The following is a 23,130-nucleotide window of genomic DNA, read 5'->3' on the forward strand; positions in this document are numbered from 1 at the left end:
TCCACACAGTGCCAATGGTTGCTCCAGGCAATGTGCAGGTTCATGTTATTAACAGCACATTAGCAAAGGTGCACTGGGACCCAGTTCCACTAAAAACTGTCCGAGGACATCTTCAAGGGTATAAAGTAAGTATGGTCAAAAAGCATTCTCTTCCTTGTTTATTAAAATAGATCAATCTTCCTATATGAGATTGGATCCAGATTGAAGTAGCTGACATGTAAGAGGACTTGTGCTTTTCAGTGAGCTCCCAAGTTCTGCTGGCAAGAGCAACAGCTTTGATGGAATTCATACACAGTTTAGCAATGTTCCAGCCTTGTAGCACTAGCTTCCTGTGACATTGTCCTTGAAGAAAAATGGCATGTGTTGGCAATCAAACTTGCATGTGTTAAACAGATTAAAAAAAATTGTAACAGTTTTAATGATCTTTTTCCGAAGTAATTTAGAGGATGTGAAGAAATAGTTTTTGTACAAGTCTCTTCTAGGTCTAGTGCTAGGATTGCTCACGTTCTGCTTCAATGTGATTAATCACATCTTCAGTTCAGAGTTACTGGACACTTGCTAGCATATGCTGGGTTCTGTGTCTTTTTGGAGGTCTTTTTGGAAAAAGCTCAGTGTAAAAGCTCAGCTTGAGGACAGCAGAATGGCAGAAAATTCAGTGCCCATATAATTGAAAGAAACTTCTTGTAAGGTAGTGGGTTGCCTTTGGCCATAACTGAAAAGGCTGTGCTGAACAAAAAAGACTGCAATTAATAGAGGAAGGGAGACAGAAGGACTTAAATATTTGGAACTGGTGTCCCTGTGGGATAGGGAAAAGTTGCTTCAGTGAGGATATACTGATATCCTATTTAATAATAGAAGAAAACCAAAGTAATTTCTTCTTTGTTTCTCTGCAAGTATTCTTATAAGTATGTTCTAACATAACAGATTACTTAGTCCAAACTAGATCACTTTGTAAGACAGACTAGTTTGAACTACTTCTCCTTAAGTGAAAGGAGGTAAAAGAAATATTTGAAAAGTTAAAACAGTGTTTAGAGGAGAATAAATATACACCATACTTATAAAATGGAGAAGTCAAAAGCATTGAATCAGAACTTCAGTGCTCTATAGCTGGTTACCACATGAATGTGAGTTCCTGGTGTGTGGATATCTCTTTCCTGGCAGAAAATGCCACCATCCAGAGAGACTTAAACTAGTTCTGTATGACAGAGCATGTTTGTAGATTGTGTGGTGCTTCGCCACACTAACTCAATAAATTCAGCTGAGAAACAGGACTTCAGTACTCTCTTAAATGTTTATCTATCAGATGACAGCTTTACCTCAACCTGGTATTTTACACACAAATGGGCAATCAAAAGAAAATGTCTATTATGAGACAATTAAACAGTTAGACTCTATTGAAAGTAGTGGTAACTATTAATCAAGTTACAGCAGCACTAAAGCGCCTAATCCAAATCATCAAATTTCTCTTAAAGATCTATAGCAATACCAAAACCAAAATCCATAGACACATTTCTAACTATACATCAGGTGTTAAGTTCAACAGCATGGTTACAGTGCATTGTCATTACCCAAAGTTTAGATGGAGATTTCTTTTTCCTTCTGACTTTCAGTGTCTGAGGGTTATCTTCTGTCCTGTAATCACTAATGGGATCACTTTCCTTTCCACATAATCTAAGGGGTCAATCACGTCATGATTACTTCTATTTAATTTGTTATGCTTTCTCTACATATGGTACTTTTTTTTTCTGTGGGGAGGAGAGCCACACAATTATACAAAGCAAAGCAAAACTGAAGCTCAAATAAGTTACTTGATAATAATAAAACAAGCTCACAACCACAGGATTGACAACAGACCTGACCACTGAGCAGTTTTGCTGTTCTGGCTAGGACAAATGTGACAATGATATATCCTTGAATAAGTTGCAGATGTAGCAAGAATATCTTAAATTATTTTTGCAAATACAGCTAAATCAAGCTAAAATAGGTTAAAAATTAGACTAGGCATGAGAAATCCTAAGACCTGGTGAATAATAGCTATTATTATAAAACTTTCTCTCAATACAAACTGAAAACTTTTCAAGGATGAAGTATCTTCATCATTGACGTAGGTTACAATGACGAGCTCTTTGTAAACACAGAAGCAAAATCCTACCAGCACACTCAGGTTTTCCTAGTTAATAAAATTATTTCTGTCAATAGCCCAATATGCAGTGTTGTGCTGGGGACAGATTTCTTAATAAAGAGAGAACTAAGAGGGAGTCTAAAGAGTCATGTTTTGAAGGCAAATGTCTGAACAAAGCAGGAAGACGTAACTAAGCAGCAGTCTACAGCACATAATTCATATTTTACACTTGTATTAATCTAGGTATTAGTCAATATACTGTGGTACTATAAAGCTTTTCAAAGTTAGGAAGAAATTATGAAAAATGTGATGCAGTCTCATTTATTATAGCTGATGGGTTTCAGCACCAATAGTACCAACACTTCAAGTTTTGTTAGCTTGTAAATTATTTTCTACAGTAGTTGATAGGATGAGAGCTATAGGATGACAGCTGATGACACTGAAAAGCATTAACTCAAACCATGTAAAACACATTGGCATTTAAAAGTGATTTGAGTGAAATGTTATATTGAAAGCTGGTCTAAGTGTAACATTGCTTTATAGCTATGTAGCTGAGCTTTGCAAGTCTTAACAGCCCCTTTTTTTCAATTCCTATGTAAAATCCAAGGTTCCTTAATTAAAGAGGTGTTTTGCAGTTGGTCTGAATAGCAACAGATTTTTTATTCATTTAGATTTCTTAATCATCTTCAGCTTGTGATCATATGTGCATGAAAAAGATGCTGTGAAAAATAAACAATTATGTATTTGAATGTGACAATCTTAGGAGTAACACAAGTCTTTTGGAGGGACAACTATTAATATCTTTCAAGTTATCGTGGTAGGGAGACTGTGTAGTAAAGTGAGTGCAGGGAAAGTGCCTCTGAGGCTCATATATAGTTTCTTAGAAACTTAGTTAGCTCATCAGAGCATCAGGATCATCAGGACATCAGAATCAGCTTTCTCATCTGATCAAATTGTCACATAATTGGAGGAGCAGTCTTCCCATCCATGGGTGGAGATCATTCCAATACTGTAACCTTAGAGCCATTTCAGAACTTGTGTGTTTTTCCAGCCCTGTCAAATCTTTTGATTTCTTCCCCATTTAAAGGTAATCTGACAAGGAATAGCATGGCCAGGGACATGATCTAACAAGGAGGCAAAGTCCAAATCTTCTTTGTAATGCCTGTAGACATCTTACTGAAAGAATGGATAACTACTGTCATTCAGATAGGCTGAATAACAGGAGAATGATCACAGACCAATGCAGTTCCCAGGCAGAACTCATATCAAACTGGTTTTGAGCATTAGCAGAACTGGTAGGTGGTGGTCTGCACGCAGTTGTGTACACTGTTTCTGGACAAGGTCTGTTTCTAGAGCAGGAAAGCTCTATGCTGTGTCTTATCTGAGGTTATTAAAATTGCAGTTATTTGTACCTATAATTCATGGACATTCATGGAAAAGCTCAGAGTTTAGAAAATCAGAACAGCTGAGCACTCACTGTAGTTTTTGGGGTTTTTTTTGTCTTTAGGTTTACTACTGGAAAGTGCAGAGTCTATCCAGAAGGAGTAGACGACACGTAGAACAAAAGATCTTGACTTTCAGGGGAAACAAGACTTTTGGAATGTTACCAGGGCTAGAGCCCTATAGTTCTTACAAGCTGAACGTTAGAGTTGTTAACGGTAAAGGAGAAGGACCTGCAAGCCCAGACAAAGTATTTAGGACCCCTGAAGGAGGTATGAAATTAAAAACCTAGATATTAAACTTAAATGGGGTCTACCTGGACTTCATAAAATAATAATCGGACCCAACACAGTAATATTCATAAGAATTAATAATTTATGACCTGTTTTAAGTTAATCTATTTTGTATTTACTCTATGTTCTTTTTAAAAGTTCCTAGCTCACCTTCATTTCTGAAGATTACTAACCCAACACTGGACTCACTGACTCTGGAGTGGGGTTCACCCACCCATCCAAATGGTGTTTTGACATCATATACACTGAAGTTTCAACCAAGTAAGTTACATGTGAATATATTTTAGGGGTTGGACTGCTGATCTTTCAAGTCCTTTCCAACCCAAACCATTTTTTGATTCTCTGATGCAACTCTAATTTAGGCAATGTATCTACCAAATAATAAACCATTTATGAAGAAAAAATTATGTTAAATTTATAACATACAAAAGATACGATTGTCTTGTAAATGTCAAGTTTGAAAAAGACAAATGTATTTTGATAATCTGGATGACTGTACTAGGAAAACTTTCCTTGCTGTAGTACAAGGTTAACATTTTTAATACTTTCATGACTTCAAACCATAATTCACAGAAAGATGGAGGTGAGGTTCTTCATATAAGTGGCATGCAGTTAGATGCAAGATACTACTGCTTACAAATTCTGTATTCTAACTGCAAAGAAAATGTCATTAGAAGTAAATCAAAGTGTGTCCAGTTATATTGTTGTATGCTTTTCCAATTGTAATGGTATAATCTTAAAAAGAAAAATTTATAAATGTGCCATTTACTCACCTCAGAGCTATTAAATCACTTCTTTTGGATCCCAGTTATTTGCTTAGCCCAGAAATTTCTCAGCAGTGACACTGGAAAGGAAAGAGTTTCATATTAATAGAAGAGATAAAGTAAGTTTACTTTCTTCCACCTACCGAATTCTGCTGTTCTTCAGCATTAGACACAAGTAAGCTTCAATGTTTTCCTAAGCATACTGAACTTAGAGTTTCAGAATTTTTCAATCTTCAGGGCTTCAATTCTATGTAAATTCTGATGATTTGAATTGAATTAATTTGCCTTGGATTCAGAGATTTGTGAGAGTGAAACTTAATCTTGAAAAACTTGCTGGTGTTTCCTATCTTCCATTTGGCACCTTTACACAAAGGTAACTTCTTTTGAAAGCGTAGATGCAGCAGACAGGCAAAAGAATACATACAAACCAAGAAATGCCTTTTTAAGCACAATGACAGTGAATGTAAATTTACTAATGTTTTTGTTTTTCTGTTTTTTGTAACAACAGTCAACAACACACATGAATTGGGTCCCTTGGTAGAGATAAGAATTCCTGCCAACGAGAGCAGCTTGATATTAAAAAATTTAAATTACAGCACCCGGTACAAGTTCTACTTCAACGCACAAACTTCAGTTGGATCAGGAAGTCAGATAACTGAGGAAGCAGTTACAATTATGGATGAAGGTAAGATGGGTATGTATAAGGAAAGTCCACTGAGGTGAAAAACCACTACAGATTATATTAAATATCTGTATCTAAATATTTCTATTGCTTCCTTCCACTAAGGAGATAGGGCCAAGCAATTTTTTTCCTGGAGCTTTCTTAACTGTGTTATACACTAATAAAGTATTTTAAATACTTTTAAAGAAAATACATGTAAAGGTTTTCTGCTGTAGTGGGAACCCCAAAAGAGGTATAAAGCCTCTTCTTTTAATATCACCTCACAAACTCTAAGACAGACATTGGCCTCGCTGGGCTTCAAGTTTCATGTAATTTGACATTTTTAGTGGTCTTTGTCTGTTCACCTATTCTGCATCATTGACCAGCTTCGATCACAGAGGAAAATACTACAGTGATGCAGGTTTGTGATTAGAGGAAGTTATTTCTTTTCTGTAGTATTCAACAGCTTCTGAGAAATCAAAATTGCTTTCACAGAACTGGCAAAAAATAGTAAAACTGTTGAAATAAATTTGTCATCTATGGCCCCAAGTAACTGTATAGTATTTAAAAACCACCAAGTATATTGTTAAATCCTGTCACCATTGATTTTTATATCTGTAACCATTCTAGAGCTTTGTTAAAGTTTTCTTTAAATATGGATGCTTTACAAAATAAGAATAATTTAAAGTCAACGAGAAATTTGGAACTTTATCATTTTCATCATCTTAATAAGTCTATTTGGTACTGTGTTTTCACATAATTTTATGCTCAGTAAAATGATGGGGTTTTTTTAAATTATCATAGATGAGTTTGTATTCAGTACAATTTCTCTGTCAGGGTATTAAGTTTGCATATGAACTGCATTTATTTGAAATCTTGCACCCTAACAAGCATGAACAATAAAATTTTGTAAATGCATGAGCATCAATTTTGTCTTGTAGTAGTCATTCAGTGTTCAGCATAAGTGGATTGTTTCTAATTTATTTGAATTAATACTTTTTATCTAGTCTGCATGCTTTTTATAGTGAAACTATATATGTATGTTTCCTTTGGTGTTGTATCTAATTATATAGTGTTCCTATTCTTGTTTTCCTCCATTAAAGCTGGTATTCTCCGTCCTGCTGTAGGTGCAGGCAAAGGTAAAATGAAACTGCATGATTTATTAATGTGTGGATTTTTGCAGTGTTGCAAATGGGGAAATTGCAGTGGTAAGGACAGAAAATCTCGGACTACACATTTTTGTACAAAGTTTAATCAGTGCTGGAAGAAAAGATTTGTGGGAGATTTTGTTTGGGTTTGTTTGGTTTGTTTTTTTTTAAGGAATCCAGAATGCTTATTAATACCTTTCATCTGTTTATTTTGCCACAGAGTTCCAGGGGAATTCGTTAGCTTTGCTTCAGCAAAATCTAATTATTTCTGTCATAAATATTCAGGATCCAGGTGCACTAGCACTGATTAGCTGGAGTAGAAAAAACAGCACTTTTGCAAAGGGCATTCAGTTACTGCTTGTGCCATGTGCATTTTTTGTTTTAAGAAACTATCTGCAATCTTGTTCTCACTGTGGATTACTGCTACCCACTTGAACACATTTACTTCATTTGCAAGCCAACTGTGCATAGGAGACAGATGACTGACAATACCCTCTGTCTACTTCTCAGTTTGAGTATCAGATTGAATTTACAGGCAAATGTCTTCCCACTGTTTTAGGTTCACAGATCTTGTGAGTGAGTACTTGAGGATATTTCAGTGTGTAGAACTAGTATCATCCTTATTTGTGAATTTGGCACTGTTTATTTCTTCGTGATGCAGTTTTGCACACAGTTTTAATGAATTTTGATACCTTTGTTGTCAGAAGCAAAGGTTGTCCTTAGGTAGCTCAAACTCAGGAATGCCTCTTTATACAGAGATGTCATTGAATGACAGGTGTCATTAACACTACTGAACACCTGTGCTTCAGATTCTTAGACCATAAACATCACAAGTCAAAATCTGTAAATGAAGTACCCAACATTTTCTATGAACTTGGAAGAGACAACATAAATTGTTTTACACATAATTTCTTTTCACTTGATTATCAAGTGTTGTGAATGATAGCAGCCATAAGAAAGAAATTCATTCACTCAGTCTGGTATAAATCAGACAATATATAAATATAAGTATGCCTGCATTTGGGCATATATATTATATATTTTTATATGTATATATAAGTGTATTCTGATATCAGATGTGTTTCTGGTAACTGTGTGAGTTGTGGAATTATTTTGATGAAAAGTCTTTTTTACTATTTTAGTCTAGTTGTAGCTGAGAAGTCAGCACAGATTGGAACAATCAAACTGGCTTTAGTCCTGGACATGCACAGCAGAAATGTTAATTAGGTTCTCATTATTTATAGCACAGTCTAAAATCTCATGCAAGGAAAAATGGAATCTCTGTGTGAAACTGAGTTCTAATTATAGCTGTATATGGCTATCAGAAAGCATCTCTTATTTGTAAGATCAGCTGGAGCAGCTCACATTTCAGAGCTGTGATCTCAGATTCTCTGAAAACTAAGCAGATGTCTTTGTTTGGTTCTTTGTTGTTTATGGTTTCAAAGTTTTCACATATTCCTGTGGCATATATAGTTCTTGCAGTTGCAGAGAGGACTTTGGACCTGCAAACACACAGAACTAAAGCCATGACATCTGTTAGGACATCTGAGTTGCTGCAGGTGTGAGATGAATGGTCTCAGTGCTTACTACATTACCATGTTAGCTGCTTTGCTACTGATCCAGGACCACAAATAAGGAAAAGGAGGATCATATTATCAAGATCAAGCACCAAATTAGTTGGTCTCATGAGGGGGTGGATTTGGAAGATACAAATGCTCAGTGCACTCAAAAAGAAGCTGTAACCAGCAGTGAACTTTCCTTTGTCTATTGAGTGCAGGATGTCTACAAGTTCTTATTAATTTGGACCCAAAGCCAGAACAAATTGAGATATTCCAAACCTCTTCGTGTTCTATCAAAAACATATCAGATTTTTAATTTTGAAGGGCAGAACTTACCAGGAAAATGTAATTATCCTTTTTTCTTTCAATTTGAACACACAGATCCTGGAATTTAAGCAGACAGTAGGTCTCAGATTTAGCCAGCCTAAAGTGCTGAACTGAAATTTCTGTATTTGGTGTTTCCTGCTGGATAGCTGCCTGTGAAGACCTGCAGCTTGGCCAGTCATGTACATTAGACACATGGTCCTGGAAGGAATTAAATTACTTTAAACCTTGGTGAGCTGTGCCACTTGGGACATATTTCACTTCTCAGAGTAAAACTATAAATTAAAGTGCAGAGGGACATATTGCTGTGGTAAATCTAAGGATCTAAATAGATTCAATATTTTTACTTTCACAAGCCTACATAAGTAAATCATGAGATTTAATTTATTAGATAAAAAAGCTGTTATGTTATAGTTGATATTCCTATTTGACTTGCACTGTCATTTTTTCTTTCTAATACTGATTTTATGAATTATTTAAAATTGATCAAATTAATGGTACTACGAAGAAAAAATAATTTTTTTTTCTTAGCAACCTGCATTCTAACCGTGTCTGAAGACATCATATGTAAACTGGAATTTATTATACCTAATGTTAGATATTAAGTATGCTCTGGTGTTGCCATTTATATATTGGCATATAACCATAGGCATGAGGTAACAGAAGTGTGAGGAACATGGGGGAATAACCCAATTCCATATAAAATAATTATAGCAGCAACTGGAAAGTGACTCAGGTGATCATAGGAGTCAAGTCTTTTTTGTCCTTTTCCAAGTTTTAAATAACTGCTCTATAGAGGAAGGAAGAGAATTCCAATTTGACCAGTGGTAGAAATGAAAGTTGCTGGCTAAAATAGAGTCGTAAGGACGTATGTTTGTTGTAAGCTGAAGTGTAGAGAGTCATGGCATGGCATGTCAGCCTCATTTCACAAGCCTTCTCATTTCACTTTTTAGTTTATTTTTTATTTAGTCAACATTTTTATTTGAAAGCAAGGTCTTGTAATCTGCATGCAGGTAGAGGCTGGTAACTGGTAGTCCTGAAATGCAATTAAAGTTTGTGAGATCACAGTAACCTTTAATTGTAGCTAGTGTCTCCCGTCACTGGAACTCAATCTGGCCAGTCTTCTTCATGTGAACTTCATATCTTTAGTGACAAACAGTACTTCTTTTTGTTACAAGGGAGAAATACAAGTAGTCTGTCTGTCCTCTGGGTTTGAAACTATTATTTTGGGGTTTTTGGCTGAATTACCTGTATGTAACTCCTCACTGTAGGCTAGAAATCAGTCTCAAGTGAGTTTATATCTCTGATCTCTTTGTAGAAGATCATCTCTGTTTTCTTTGTTCTGTACAAAATGCAGTTCTTTAAATCATTTTCTCTGCCCACCATCTGTTTTCCCTCCCTCTTGAATCACTGCACATAATGTCTCCATGTCTTTTGCTAACAATTTCAAGCTGCTTTTTCAGTCAAGTTAAGTGTAGTATTTTTGTATTGCTCTTTCAGCCACATTCCCCCTGTGGACTTCTTCATTATGTATTGGTGTGATTCTTTCAGTACAGCCTGCTGAACAGAACCACTGTTTTGTCCCCTTTTAAGTTCACTGGGAACAATGCTGATGCTCCATATGCTAGACTAGAGAAAATTATTATTATCATTGTGCAAAAATTCCAGCAAATACCTTTTGCTTTGTAGATATCATGCCATATGCTCATCAGTGGCATAATTTTTTGCATTTCTTCTTTGGCTTCTATATTTCTTACACTACAGAAATGCTCTTGCAATTGGCCTAAATAATCCCAGAAGTGACTAATGCCCATTTCTCACTGCCAGAAATGGAATTCACTCCTATTATTATACTAAAGCTTGAATTTCATACTCTGAATGTTAACAAGGCAAAGGAAAATATAACCCTTTTCTGTATCTGACAGGCTCTGGCAGAATCTATTACCTTTGTCCTTCATTTTTTCTTGTGTGGGTGTGTTTTTTTCCTTTAAATTAACTTTTCTCTTTGTATATGCATTTTAACTCAATTGTCTGATATGTTGTTTTGTGGGGTTTTTTTTTCCATTTGAGTAGTCTTCAAATTTGTTCTTGGCACTCACCCAACATTTTATCCTGAATATCATGTGAATTCCATGAAAATTCCTGAAGTTTAGTCACTTTGGGGATTATTTTATTTATTGTTCTTCTGGACTAAATCTTGAGAAAGAGTACCTATTTAATTGGTAAAATACCTTCCAATCTCATGTCCTGTTTTACTAAATTATATTGGTTCTACAGCCCGGCCATAACTGTTCTTTGTAGGAACAGTGTTTCTGAAAGGCTGAAAAATTAAGTAAAACTCTACCAAAAAAACCTAGTAAAAAAGCACTGGAATTAAGTTGAAAAGAAAGGAAAATTTTGCTTTGAGCCTAAGCCTCTTTCTCAACAATTGGCAAATGCTTTTATATGATACTACTGGAATGTGCCAGCTGAATTTTACATTGTATCAAGGCAGAAATGAAAAAGCTTAATTTGCCAGAGGTAGATGAATGAGAGTGGGTCTGTGAAAAATCTGTTGCTTACTAACAGTCCATGCCCATGGTTTTTAGAGTGATGCTTTTGCCAGCACTGCTGCATGGTGTGGGGCATGGTTACAGATGAGAGAGCACAGTGCTCTGCTCTCCAGAACAAAGTTTCCTGCCCACCCCTCTTCCTTCCTTTTTCCCAGCTGGCGCTTGCACACGCTGGGAGCTTCTGCCAGCTGACAATTACACATTTTCCATTTGGGAGCAGTGCTGGGAAACATATTGAAGAACTGAGAGGTTAATTATAATTAGAGGTGTGGTGATTGAGAAGACAAAGAGCCTGGGTGGATTGACTACAAGCTTTAAGTGTCATAACCAATTCACCTCCAGGCTTCCATCACCTCAGGATCCACCAGCCATCTTTTATGTTCTTCTGTGTGTAGTAGTCATGTTGCAAATGTGGCACATTTAAAAGACTTAAGTAAAATTTGGCAAACCTGATGGCAAATGAGATCAAGCAACAGTGCAAAAGAGGAGAATTGCAAAAGTAATAATTTTGTAAAGAAATATACTACTGAACATATTTCCTAGTGCACTGTATTCAACAGTTAGAAAACACAGAATTGGAATCTGACCAAATACTACATGTGGGTATATCTATACAAACTGCTGTTAGTAAAAATCAGGTACATCTGGTAAATATAAGCATAAATCAGCCACTTGAGAGGATTTAGAAATTAGGATACCAATGAAATTAGGGGAAACTTCCAGAGCAAACTTGATTGTTATATGCAATCATGTGAACAGAAAGACTTTTACTAGATGCTTTAATCTAGCAGGCAACTCTTTAATGAGAGCAGGAACTAGAAATATGGGATGGAAAAACGCTCTACAAGATTGAGCTATTATTGAATTTGCTTAGTGATTCAGAAGCTTTCCATCATCTGGAGTCTTTCAAAGAAGATGAGGCAATTTCCTTCATCCCCAAGTGCTCAGGCATGAGAAGGGAGAAGTTAGGGGTAATGCTATGGCATCTGTTTGCAGGAGTACAAAACTGATTATTGCTAACAGTTTTTTCTGTCTTTAATATTGTGAAAAATATCAGTTGTATGGTTGGTTGGGCTGCTAATTAGTCATCTTCCATGTAAGACCAGAATCCAGGACAATATGGCTTTGAGAAAATACAATTTAATGAAACAAAACAAAGTCATATTTCAAATACAAGCCACTTGTTTTCTTGGCACAGCAAAAATGGTTGGTTATTGAAACAAACACCTGTTCCTATGTGTAAATTAGAAAGGAAGTTTATACATCCTGTCTGCAATCTCAGACTCTGCACCATCCTAAATTTAGAGACTCCTTTTCTTTCCTCTTGCTACTTCCAAGTGGCACAGAGAAACAAAATCTAATCCCCTTGCATTACCATAATGTATATGGTTACATGTTGGATTTCCCATGGACAGCTCTGGCTTTGGTATTTCTTAGAGTGGTTTCTGTGACTTAGAGATCTAGATGGCTTTGTTTTTTTCCCCTAGTGCTTTCTCAGTTATTTTGTTCAGGTGGCTTTAGCAAGAAATATATCTATTCTTTATCACTTAAATAATATGCTATTTATTATTTTGCTTGGTGAAAGAAATCATATGTAAGCACAATTCAGCTACAAAAACATCAGATGGGGGAGCAGTACAGATTGAATTGCTGAATGAGTACTACTGGAACAGAGTTAAGAAGAAACATTTGATGCAAATACGGGGATAAAAAAATATTTTATAGAACATTGTAATGATCAGAATACATTTTCAGAAGAAATGATGGAATTTGCCTAATTAAGGTATTTTTAAAAATAGTCAGAAACTACAGTTTTCTAGGCATGGTACTCCTATTATTTCATCTGTTCTAGGGGCCCAAATAAGCCATTTTCTCTGTGCATATAACTCTGAACTTTTTCCAGCTGGCCATATGGACAAAGCCGGCCTGTTAGAAGAAGAAAATAATTTAAGTGGATAGATTAATTCTGTGCAACCCCTTTTGCCATGATAATGGGCTTTTGCTCATTTTATTTTCTTCTGTAGATAAAACCATTAGAATTCTGACATTTGTCTTTACTGAGACTAGATTTTTACTTCTGATGTTTCATGGTCCTTTGGGAAGCACTTTTAATGCTCTTAATAGAATAAATAGTTTTAGCAGGATAGAAAAGTCAGTGGCAAAGTGAGGCATTTTCAGTTAAAATTAATTTCACACCTTTGAGGAGCATCCTCTTTGTATCTGCCTTATTACAGCATTAGAGCTATTACAATCCATTTTTTCATTAGTCTTAGGCAAGTAGAGACATTGAGCTATATGTCCTTTTGTAACAAGCTTTACTGGAACTAAGGCATGAGCAAAGAACTGAGGTATGAGCACAGAAGTGGTGAATTTCAGAATGCTGAAGAGAGAAGCTCTTCTCTCCACAGATGTGTGCATTTTGCATATCTGTGAAAGTACTGTCTGACTGGAATGGCAGCAGTAAGACACTGTACCTTACAATGGGCAGCTCCTTGCATTCCAATGCTTCGTGTCCTTCACATCAGGTTTTGATTTTGATATTTTGATATTGGCTTTCCAATATCTGATGTCTAGTTTTCCACTGTCTAAAGGGGCCCTGAATGCATAATATTAACAAAAGCTGATTTTGGGAATGTCCTGTGAAAGCAAAGCTGCCAGTACATACATAGTTCAGTTTGTTTTCAAATATATGTGTATCACTTAGCTGTTTCATATTTTAACAAGTAAAACTAATTGAAACCTGCATGATCTTAGAATGTGCATGTGTTACTTATTTAACAGGTAAGGTTGTACTGTATTAGTTAATTGCTACTTTTCGATGCAAAGTGGTTTTACTCTTTATTTTTTCTTTCCTACTATCTCTGATGGTGAAGGATATTCAGAAATCCTTTTTGCAACTTCCCCAGTCATGCACACTGTCCGTCCAACATTCTATAAGGGTATTGTCTTCCTTTTTTATCACTATCAATGCAATAGAGCCAAAAATCCTGTAAGGGCTTGCACTTGGGGCATTTGCAGTCCATTCAGTTCCACATGCCATAAAGGGAGGAGCGTACCACCTTCATAGCTCCCTTCTGTCTACCATTTCCCATTACTCTGACAATGTTCTCACTTTCCAGATATCTTCATTTTACTTCCAGATGAATAGAAATAATGTTTTTCAGAATTTTGGCAGTTAGGTACTTTTTAAGTATTCGGCAGTTTTTGTGGTACAGAGCATGCTTAGTAAAGTACATAGATTTTACTTTATAATTTCTTAGTGTAGTAACTGCCTAGGATTAAATTTCAAAATACAATACTTTAGTCACCAATTTCCAGTAATGGAACCAATGAAAAATGTGCTATACTTTCCCTCTATATGTTCTAAGTTAACATAGTAACTTCTTTTAATAATTTTTTTTAAATGTATGAAGTCACAACTGCGTATTCTGCTTTGTTTTTCTATTGTGTATTTAGTTCAACCACTTTATCCAAGGATCAGAAATGTTACAACAGCTGCTGCTGAGACCTATGCCAATATCAGTTGGGAGTATGAGGGACCAGATCATGTGAACTTTTATGTTGAATATGGTGTAGCAGGCAGTAAGAAGTCATTTCATTAAATTCTGCTAAAGTTTTGAGATGTGTTTTTGAAAATTTTGATAGTAAATGGGGCCTTTAATTGACCCAGTGTTAATGATAGCTCTTAAATGTCTTAAATTACTTTTTAATTTGATCAGGAAGATTAAATAATTTTCATTTTAATACACACCAATGTTTAACAGGTTTTTGATGAATAGATAGAATATGAACCTTTGTTCCTTTGTATTATTTTATAAATTCTTTTGAATGTGGGCTAATAAAAATGTAGTTTGCATGAAGTTGTTTATCATGAAGTGATTATATGTGTAAAAATATGATTACTTGCATTAAGATAGGATATAAGGATTTTCCTAAATTATGCCAAATTCAGAAAAGAAAAAAAGATTAAATAAGATATCCTTTATTAGATTAAACCTTAAAATAAGTTATAAATCAATTTATGTACTCTTATTGCCTAAAACCAGGTTTAGAACTTTGATAATACTGGTAATAATCAAAACAAAGTTAGCTAATAAAAGAAAAATACTTCTTTTTGAATTCCCCATCCTTCTAAAGTTATGACTAAAGGTGACTAATCTGAAAATTGGAATAGAAATGCCTTTTTCTGGATATTGGCCAAAGATATAGCTGAGACTGTTCAAGAAAAAGGATACAAGAGAGATTCAGATTTTGAAGTGGGACTTCTTGACCAAAATAAATATTGACTGAAGAAACTGCAGAAGTGTCATTTAATTAAATGACTAAAATCAATTTTAATGTATCTCATAATTACAAGTTCAATAAGCATTTTTAAAATAAATTAAATTTGTATTTCTTTAGTACAATGGAACAAATGTTTAAAATAGTTTCATAATTACTGTACAGCGTATTCTTCAATATGTTGCATGCAATTTATTACTCATAATTTTATATAATTTTAATATTTTTATTTAATTTTAATATTTTTACGAGAACAGCTATTTTTTTTCAGATGATCCATAGTTTAGTCAAGTAACTGTCAGTACTATTTTGTCTAGAAATTTTCAGTAATACAGAGAAAATTACAACTCCAATATGTTGTTTTCCTAAAATTTTTATAGGCAAAGAAGATTGGAAAAAAGAAATTGTAAATGGTTCTCGAAGCTTCTTTGTCTTAAAGGGTTTAACACCAGGAACAGCATATAAAGTCCGGGTTGGTGCTGAGGGCCTGTCTGGTTTTAGGAGTTCAGAGGATGTGTTTGAGACAGGTCCAGGTGAGGCACACTGTACCAATTCTGTATCATAGTCAGAATCGTGGTAGACCAACTGCTGAAATGCTGAACTGCTTCTAGCCGAGAGATGTTGCAGCTAGAATCTTTGCATGTTCCTTTTATAGAGCAATGTTATTTTATAAACTCCTAAATAATGCCAATACATTTATATGTAGATTATGAATGCTTCCATCCTTTCGATTCACGCTATTTGACTGATGTTTGTACTAGGGGCAAGATATGCCCTGCTCACACTCCATCTGTGTGCTGTGCACTGAAGATGACCTATTTCTTATATTTCCAATTAGATGGCTGTATTTAAATAACATCTCTATTTATAGAGCTAAAATATTTGCATAATCAGAAAGTGCAGATTCAATTTGATGTCTCATGTAATCTATTTATACCAGTGTTAAGACATTCCTACTTGTAAATCTCTCTTTTCCTCCCATATAATTGTTTTATATGGATTTTGATGTCACACATATATCCTGGGAATCAGCAAGGCTGTTTAAGTTCAGACTGCAGTCCTATTTCTTCATAAGCAAATCAGCTATGCCTGCCCATTCCACTCAGGGAAAAGGTTCTACTGGAAGGCTTTTTGATGTTATGTTGAATATGTTGTTGCCATTGCATGCCATGCCATCATCATATTCTTGGTCAGCTGTTATTATTTTTGTCTTTGCTAGCCACTTCTGCTCATTCCAAGCATTTTATACAGCAGTAGCCCCACCAACTCCAGAATGTTATAAGAAAGTAATTTAAATATGAAAATACATTTGAACATTATATTATAATTATCAGGCAACAACATAGGTAATGGGTATGCCAGTTTGAAAGTGAGCACCTTCTAAAATCATCAATTTTTTTGCTTTCTTTTGTTCCATTTCTATTCACAGTTTATGATGTTGCAGGAAGGTTTGAAAGCATGATGCTGAATAACAGTGCCAGGCAAATATGTATGGGCTGAACACAGAACCAGAAACAGCTAGTGGTAGAAAAGCCTCCCTGTGAAATGTTGTGCAAATACACATCTGAAGCCTAAAGGAGCAGTAAACAAGGATCAGGGCTGTAATGTTATTCAAAACAAGCAGCATGGAAACCTACCTAAAAGCATCTTTCTGTATAAAAATCTTGTGTCACACTGTCTTCAGCCTAGGTCAAAGCTTTTAAACACTGCAAAAAGATGGAGTGGCAAACACTGGAATATGTCCTTAATTAGGAAGGAAACTTTGATACTTCATATATAGACTTTTCCCACTTTTTTTATTTTTTTTATTTGACAAGCATTCCTATAGAGCATCTTCAAAGTGTGTGGGTTTATTTTCTTGGGCATTACCAGTACAGGATCCTGCATTGACTCCTGCATTAGTGGTTCACCAAGATGCAAGGTTTTTCTGCCTGAAGCAAATAATTTGCTTAGCATAGACAGGAAGTATGCCATTTTTAAAGATGCACAGAGATCTAGAAACCCTTTCCTACTGGAAATGCAGTAAGTTAATACAGGAAACTGCCTAAGTAAGTTTTCACCTTCCCATCTATCTTGCATATTTTTATGCATGAGTTGTTTGGATTGGTGCTCTTTCTTGCTACATTTGAATGTGAATTGTGCATTTTGTTACAGTATGTATTATACAACATTAATGCCTTATTATGAATGCAAATGCACAAAACTCAAAATAATTTTAACCTTAATATGAAAACAAAGTTTTATTTACATTTGTAGTTCAGAGGAAGATTCCTTTTGTGATTTCTTTAATTGACACTTTTTAATATTTATATATATATTTATGTATATTTATATATGGCTAAAGAGTTTAAATATTTAGGTATATAAACTATTTATATGAGAGGTAGAGACTTTTATGCAAAAATAGTTTAAATTATTTTGCATATAAGAGGCAGTTTCTAAAATACCAGAAAACATAAACAAGGCTGAGAAATCTCCTGATTGTATCTCCACAATAACTAGGCACATTAACTCATTGAACTATTTAAATGAAAATAAAGTCATAGCTTTGTCCAGTAAGACCAAAAATAAGCATTTAAAGAAAGAGTTAATTTTAGCATAGTACTTCTAAAGTGGAATACACACTGTTCTTCTGTATGGAATGGACTGGAGATACTTATGTAGACATCAGAAGTACTTAGTGTGTTCATAGAATCCCTCACGAATGTGGGACCATTACCAGCTGCTTTTCCAAGTTACCTGTCTCACACTCCTTAACTAGAAAATGACACTGAGACATCGGCTTGAATTCTGTCTGTTGAGCAGCTCTTCATAGACTTTCTTACTCTTGGGTTTTGGGTCTGGAGAAGAAGCTGAAGAATGAATAAGATAGATTTTGGTGGATGTTCATCTTCCTTTACTTCATATTTTCTTCTGTTTGGAGCATGTATCCCTAGCTCTGCTCACTTTTCCCACTTTCTCCCAGCAGCAAATCCTAAGTCAAGTTGCCTGTAGTGTGTTTCCACCAGTGGGGTAGAAGATAAGCTTCACCAGAATAATCCTCCTATTGTGTTGGAGACCAGTAGATCCAGATCTTAGACCACATAGATAGTTCCTGTCCTTATTGCTGCCTGTAGTATTTTCTTAGTAGCTTGCTTATTATTTATGCTATCTTCCAGCTAGGGTCAGCATTTGGAGAGAAATAGTGCCAAGGGAAGGCTTCCCAGTTGCATCATGTTAAGCCCTCACTAATGCCAAATCATGGCAATCATGATAAATTAATTGTAGGATGAGGTATGGGTTTGAGGGAAGAAAGAAAACATGATGCTTAATAAGGTTTTAAAGGATGCTTCATTGTTGATTTTTAGTTGAAACAGAATGTTAGGGCCCTTGAATGACCCATCTGTTTCCCCATTTCAGAATGATGAGAATGCATTAGCTAATCAGCACTGGCTTTTTATTCATTTTGAGAATGCAATTGACATGTTTGTGTGAATTATATATAATTTGCTATGTCATTTCAGTAGTTTAATTAATTCAAAATGGTTGAGAATCATTTTAAGGTCTGTGGAAAGCAATGTAGTATGCGCATAGATTTTGCAAAGTAGTTGCTAAGCTTAAATGTTAGCACGCTTCTTATATACTGAAAAGTAACTTCTATGGTACTTGGAAATATTCTGAATAATGAAAATACTCATAAAATACAGAACCACTGTTTTTCTTAATGCTATCTATTTTTCACAGTGAATGTTATTCTTTAATGAACATTATAATGGCTATTATTTATCTGAAATAACATTTAAATACAGAAAAACATAATTTTTCTTCTTTTATCTCTAGCAATGGCAAGTCGGCAAGTAGACATCGCTACTCAAGGATGGTTCATTGGTCTTATGTGTGCTGTTGCTCTTCTGATCTTGATTTTACTGATTGTTTGCTTCATAAGAAGGAATAAGGGTGGCAAGTATCCAGGTATGCTATTTAACCAGGATAGTGAAATTCATCTGTTGGTAACCCATAAAGACAGATCTCAGGCTTACCGGAAAATTACATTTGCTGATGGTTTACATTTACACATACATTTACATATGCACTGTATATATGGAAAATCAGTTTTACCATTTGGTGGGCTTGACAGGAGCTATCTATTTCTATCTGTTTATAGAAAACCTGCATCTATTTCAGCATAAGTGAAGGACCCTCTTCATTCCCAGAGGGTCATGTCAGTGCATGACCTCTCTAGAGAGGTTTGAGCTTTGTTTGGAACATCACCACTAGTGCACATTCCACTTTCTGAAGTCCAGTGCAGATGGGTTTAATCCACTAACATGAGTTGAGTTAGAATTTATTTGTTCAGAAAATCCTAATGATAACCACTGGTTACTTTAAAGTATGGGGAATGCATGTCATAGGATAAATCTCTCCATATATTATATTGTTTCTAATATCTTGAGTTTTTTCCCAAAATCTGTGTCATCTTCAGCCTCTGCAGCTTTGCAGCTAAATTTAAAGTTACCATCCTTCTGTTAGGCTGGGGTTTTTTTCTGTATATAAGAGGAGGTGTAGAATAAACATTTTTTTATAGTAGGTCTAGGAATGGCCAAGTATGTTTTATAATTTTTAATTAAAAGTTGGAAAAACAATGTATATCTTTTATCAAAACATGCATCCCTCCTGGTGTACATGTTACAAAAGGCATGTATGTGTATGTATGTATGTGGACATATAGGTATCATATACATATATATATTTCCCTGGTCTTACATTTCTTTCTGTGGAGTAGCTCCATAGACCAAAGCTGTCATGAAAAGGATAGCAAGAACCAGTTTGCACAGTACTGCCAGATAGGATTTCAGAGCAGCTGTTGAGGTATGAGTGGCTATGATGGAACTTCAAGTGAGCATCAAAGGATAATCTGATTTTTCATTCTCCTGTTCTAGCTACAATAGAAAATACACCTGCTAAGTTTCATATAAAATCTTGATTTCATGAAAAAAATTATTTTCTCCTAAGGTTTGAAAATAAATATGCAGAATCTAAAATGCTTATTTAAAGTCAACTCAAACTTCTTGGAGTTCATACTGTTAATTTGGGCATGAAAAAGATGTATGCAAATAGAGAAGTACAAAAGAAAAATCCACACTTTATTTTCTCCTGTTTGTTTTGATCAGTGCACTTCTGAAAACTTAGAAGAAAACAAAGAACTTCAGCTCTTCATAGGGAAATCTGCTGGAATAGAATAGCAGATTATTTTTCTGAGAAAATGTATTGAGTACAAGAATCCTACTTTGCCCAATCTAGCTGTTAGGTTGTTTTACAGAGAGAGCTAAGATTTGTAGTGACAGCAAAAATTAGGTAAGAGAAGTTTCTGTTCCAGCTGCCTATGCCTATGAAGAAAACAGATGATTAAGGAACACAGCATTACACAGAGTTATATGACAGGGTGAAGACACCATCTTAGGGTTATTTTCCAAATATTTGAATTTTTTTAAAGAGAAAATGAGATAACAGAGGATATAGAAAAAGTGATTCAGGTGACTGAAACAAGTGAAGTGATGAAGCAGGGAGGACATGGAGTGAACCACCATCTAGAGGAGGGTAAAAGAGAGGTTTGGAGTAAAAGTGTAGAGGGCAGTTGGATGCTAAGGATATCATTAGTTTGTGGATCCTTGATATTCTGTCCTGTTTGCTGCTTCTGAAGAGTTATTAGTTATAAGGTATATGATTTTCATGCACAGATACGTATGCATATGCACACACATATATAAAGGTGGACCTGGACTGTTTATAAGATTTCTAGAATCAGTATATACTGGTGTTTATAGAAGTGACTTTGTATTACTTGGGTCATTGCAAATGTACTGTTCCACAGGTAGTGACAAATGGAGAGCACTAAATTATGAAATTAAGAAAATTTAAGTTATGAACACTTTTTCCTCACAATTTTTGCATGTCATCTTGAGGTTGCCTGTGGTTTGTATAAAGTAATCAATTACTTCAATATAAAATTCTAGCAGCCTAATATATCTCAAGGTGTTTATGCATTATTGTAATCATGGACTTAGTGAATACTGTCAGGAATTATTCATATCCTCTTAAATAACAGGATATAAATTAATGTTGTAGAAATTAAGTGTGGAAATTGCCAGAGTAAAAGACAAGAGATTGTGTATTGGATTATATAACTGAATCTGCTAGACAAGGGAAAGATCTGAATAGATGCCAGAAAAACAGAAATGAAAAGGCAAAGGGAAGAACCATAAATATAATTCTTAAAGTCAGTATATTGTTTAATCCTGTCAACAATCTTAATTTATAGGAATATATGTCATCTGTAAATATCTGACTCCTCAGGTGCTAGTGGGTTTCTGTGTCAATGTGCTACATTTATTATTTTATAGGGACAAGTTATATGCCTGGATTTATTCCCACCAGTGAACAAGGATTAAACCTAAAAGCAGAATGTGCAAGAAATAAATTTGTGTAAAATTTGGGTTCCGGTGTACGTGACTTTATATTGGGTTTGATTGTGTTGTAGAAAAGAAGAAGTTAAAAAAAACATGCCTAGTATTTTGAGAATTATTAATAGTGGAAAAAAATATCTAAAATTCTCTGGAGGCTTACCACATGAAATTAAAACAGAAAATGTACAAACCAACAGCGAACAAAAGTGAATCTGATTCAGATTGAGAAGAGTATAAAGAGGAAATAGAGAACATTGTTAAGGAGAACTAAATAATTCAAACTTGATTAAACAATAATTCTATTAATAATCTGAATAAATATGTTATTTTAGTATGATTTTTAACAATCTTCTCTCTTTAGCACTAGAAATAAAAGAAAGAAAAAGTTCTAATATGAAATGACATGCAGTCATACTTGAACAAAAATAAAATTCTATAACTAATTAACTGATCTTTTTCTTCAAAAAAAAGAGTAATAGCCTAAAGCCCCGTTTAAAAAAATTAGGTTTTTTTCAAACGACATTCTTGTCAAATATGATCAGTTTGAGAAATTAAGGTCTTAGACTTTCTTATCTTGCAATTTCATGATAAAAATTAATATTTCAAATATTTTAGTGAAGGAAAAGGAGGATGCACATGCTGATCCAGAAATACAACCTATGAAGGAAGATGATGGAACGTTTGGTGAATACAGGTGAGCAGTTGATGTGGTTTGTCATGTTCACTGTTCATGTCACACATGTATGTATATGTGTCACACTTATTAATTTAAGACTAACTTTTTTTTTTCCATGTCAAAGATTCTGTATCCAGTGTTATTTAGAACTAAAAATAGCATTTCAATCACACCATTAGAAAAAAAATAAATGTGTAAGCTTAGTCTAAGCCATTTGGTAATGCAAGGTGAAACCCAGATTCAAACACAATTGTATATATTTGACAGTCAAAGTGTGGAATCTTTATTTCCAAAGCCATCTTTCAGATAGTTCAAAATGCCAAATACAGTGACTTTTCAGTTAGGGCACTATGTTGAGCATTATAGTTTTTGGAAATAAATTTCCAGCTTAAGCCTAATAAAGACAATCTGGTGTTACTCTGACTGGAAAACAAATGTGTTTAAAGTAGCTGTTAGCCAGTACTAACATCTAATCCAGTAACAAAATTAAGTTATACACAGAGGTGAAGGAATGTCCTACAAGAAATCTCCCTTTCATGTATTTCAGTACAAGATACATAGCAAGCAGCTTCAAAGCATGCAACACAGCTCTTATTCCTGACTGCCTTTATAGTAAATGCAGTCTAGCCAAATCTGACATTACCAAAAGCATGCCTTGGCAGGACTATTCATACAACAGCTATAAATATAGGTTATTAAGTAAGCAGTATATTTGTTTTTTGATTAGTACAAAAAATAATGTTATTATTTTCTAAAAAGGTCAATATGACTATATTTTACATGGGTGTTATAATAGATAGTACATTCCTGTGGAAAAGCAGGGGTTTTTTCAAGAATTATCTACTTTGTTGCCATAGCTTCTTCATA

General features: G+C 34.7%; 1 protein-coding gene across 37 annotated transcripts in view; it reads left to right on the forward strand.

The window, feature by feature from the left end:
• Window positions 1-23,130, forward strand: part of NRCAM (neuronal cell adhesion molecule) — a 101,606-nt gene that overhangs the window by 66,379 nt on the left and 12,097 nt on the right. For 13 of the 37 annotated variants that reach the window (XM_015628465.2, XM_015628466.2, XM_015628478.2 and 10 more), the window contains 10 exons: window positions 10-125; window positions 3,630-3,834; window positions 3,994-4,116; window positions 5,128-5,304; window positions 6,384-6,419; window positions 13,737-13,802; window positions 14,320-14,445; window positions 15,525-15,677; window positions 18,964-19,095; window positions 22,203-22,281. In XM_015628465.2, coding sequence (XP_015483951.1) covers window positions 10-125; window positions 3,630-3,834; window positions 3,994-4,116; window positions 5,128-5,304; window positions 6,384-6,419; window positions 13,737-13,802; window positions 14,320-14,445; window positions 15,525-15,677; window positions 18,964-19,095; window positions 22,203-22,281 — 1,213 coding nt within the window. The remainder of the gene's footprint in view (window positions 1-9; window positions 126-3,629; window positions 3,835-3,993; window positions 4,117-5,127; window positions 5,305-6,383; window positions 6,420-13,736; window positions 13,803-14,319; window positions 14,446-15,524; window positions 15,678-18,963; window positions 19,096-22,202; window positions 22,282-23,130) is intronic. The other 24 variants (XM_015628474.2, XM_033514473.1, XM_033514474.1 and 21 more) reach the window with 5 other exon arrangements.

The sequence above is a fragment of the Parus major genome, chromosome 1A (genome assembly GCF_001522545.3).
Source record: "Parus major isolate Abel chromosome 1A, Parus_major1.1, whole genome shotgun sequence".
In the NCBI taxonomy this organism is placed as follows: domain Eukaryota; kingdom Metazoa; phylum Chordata; class Aves; order Passeriformes; family Paridae; genus Parus; species Parus major.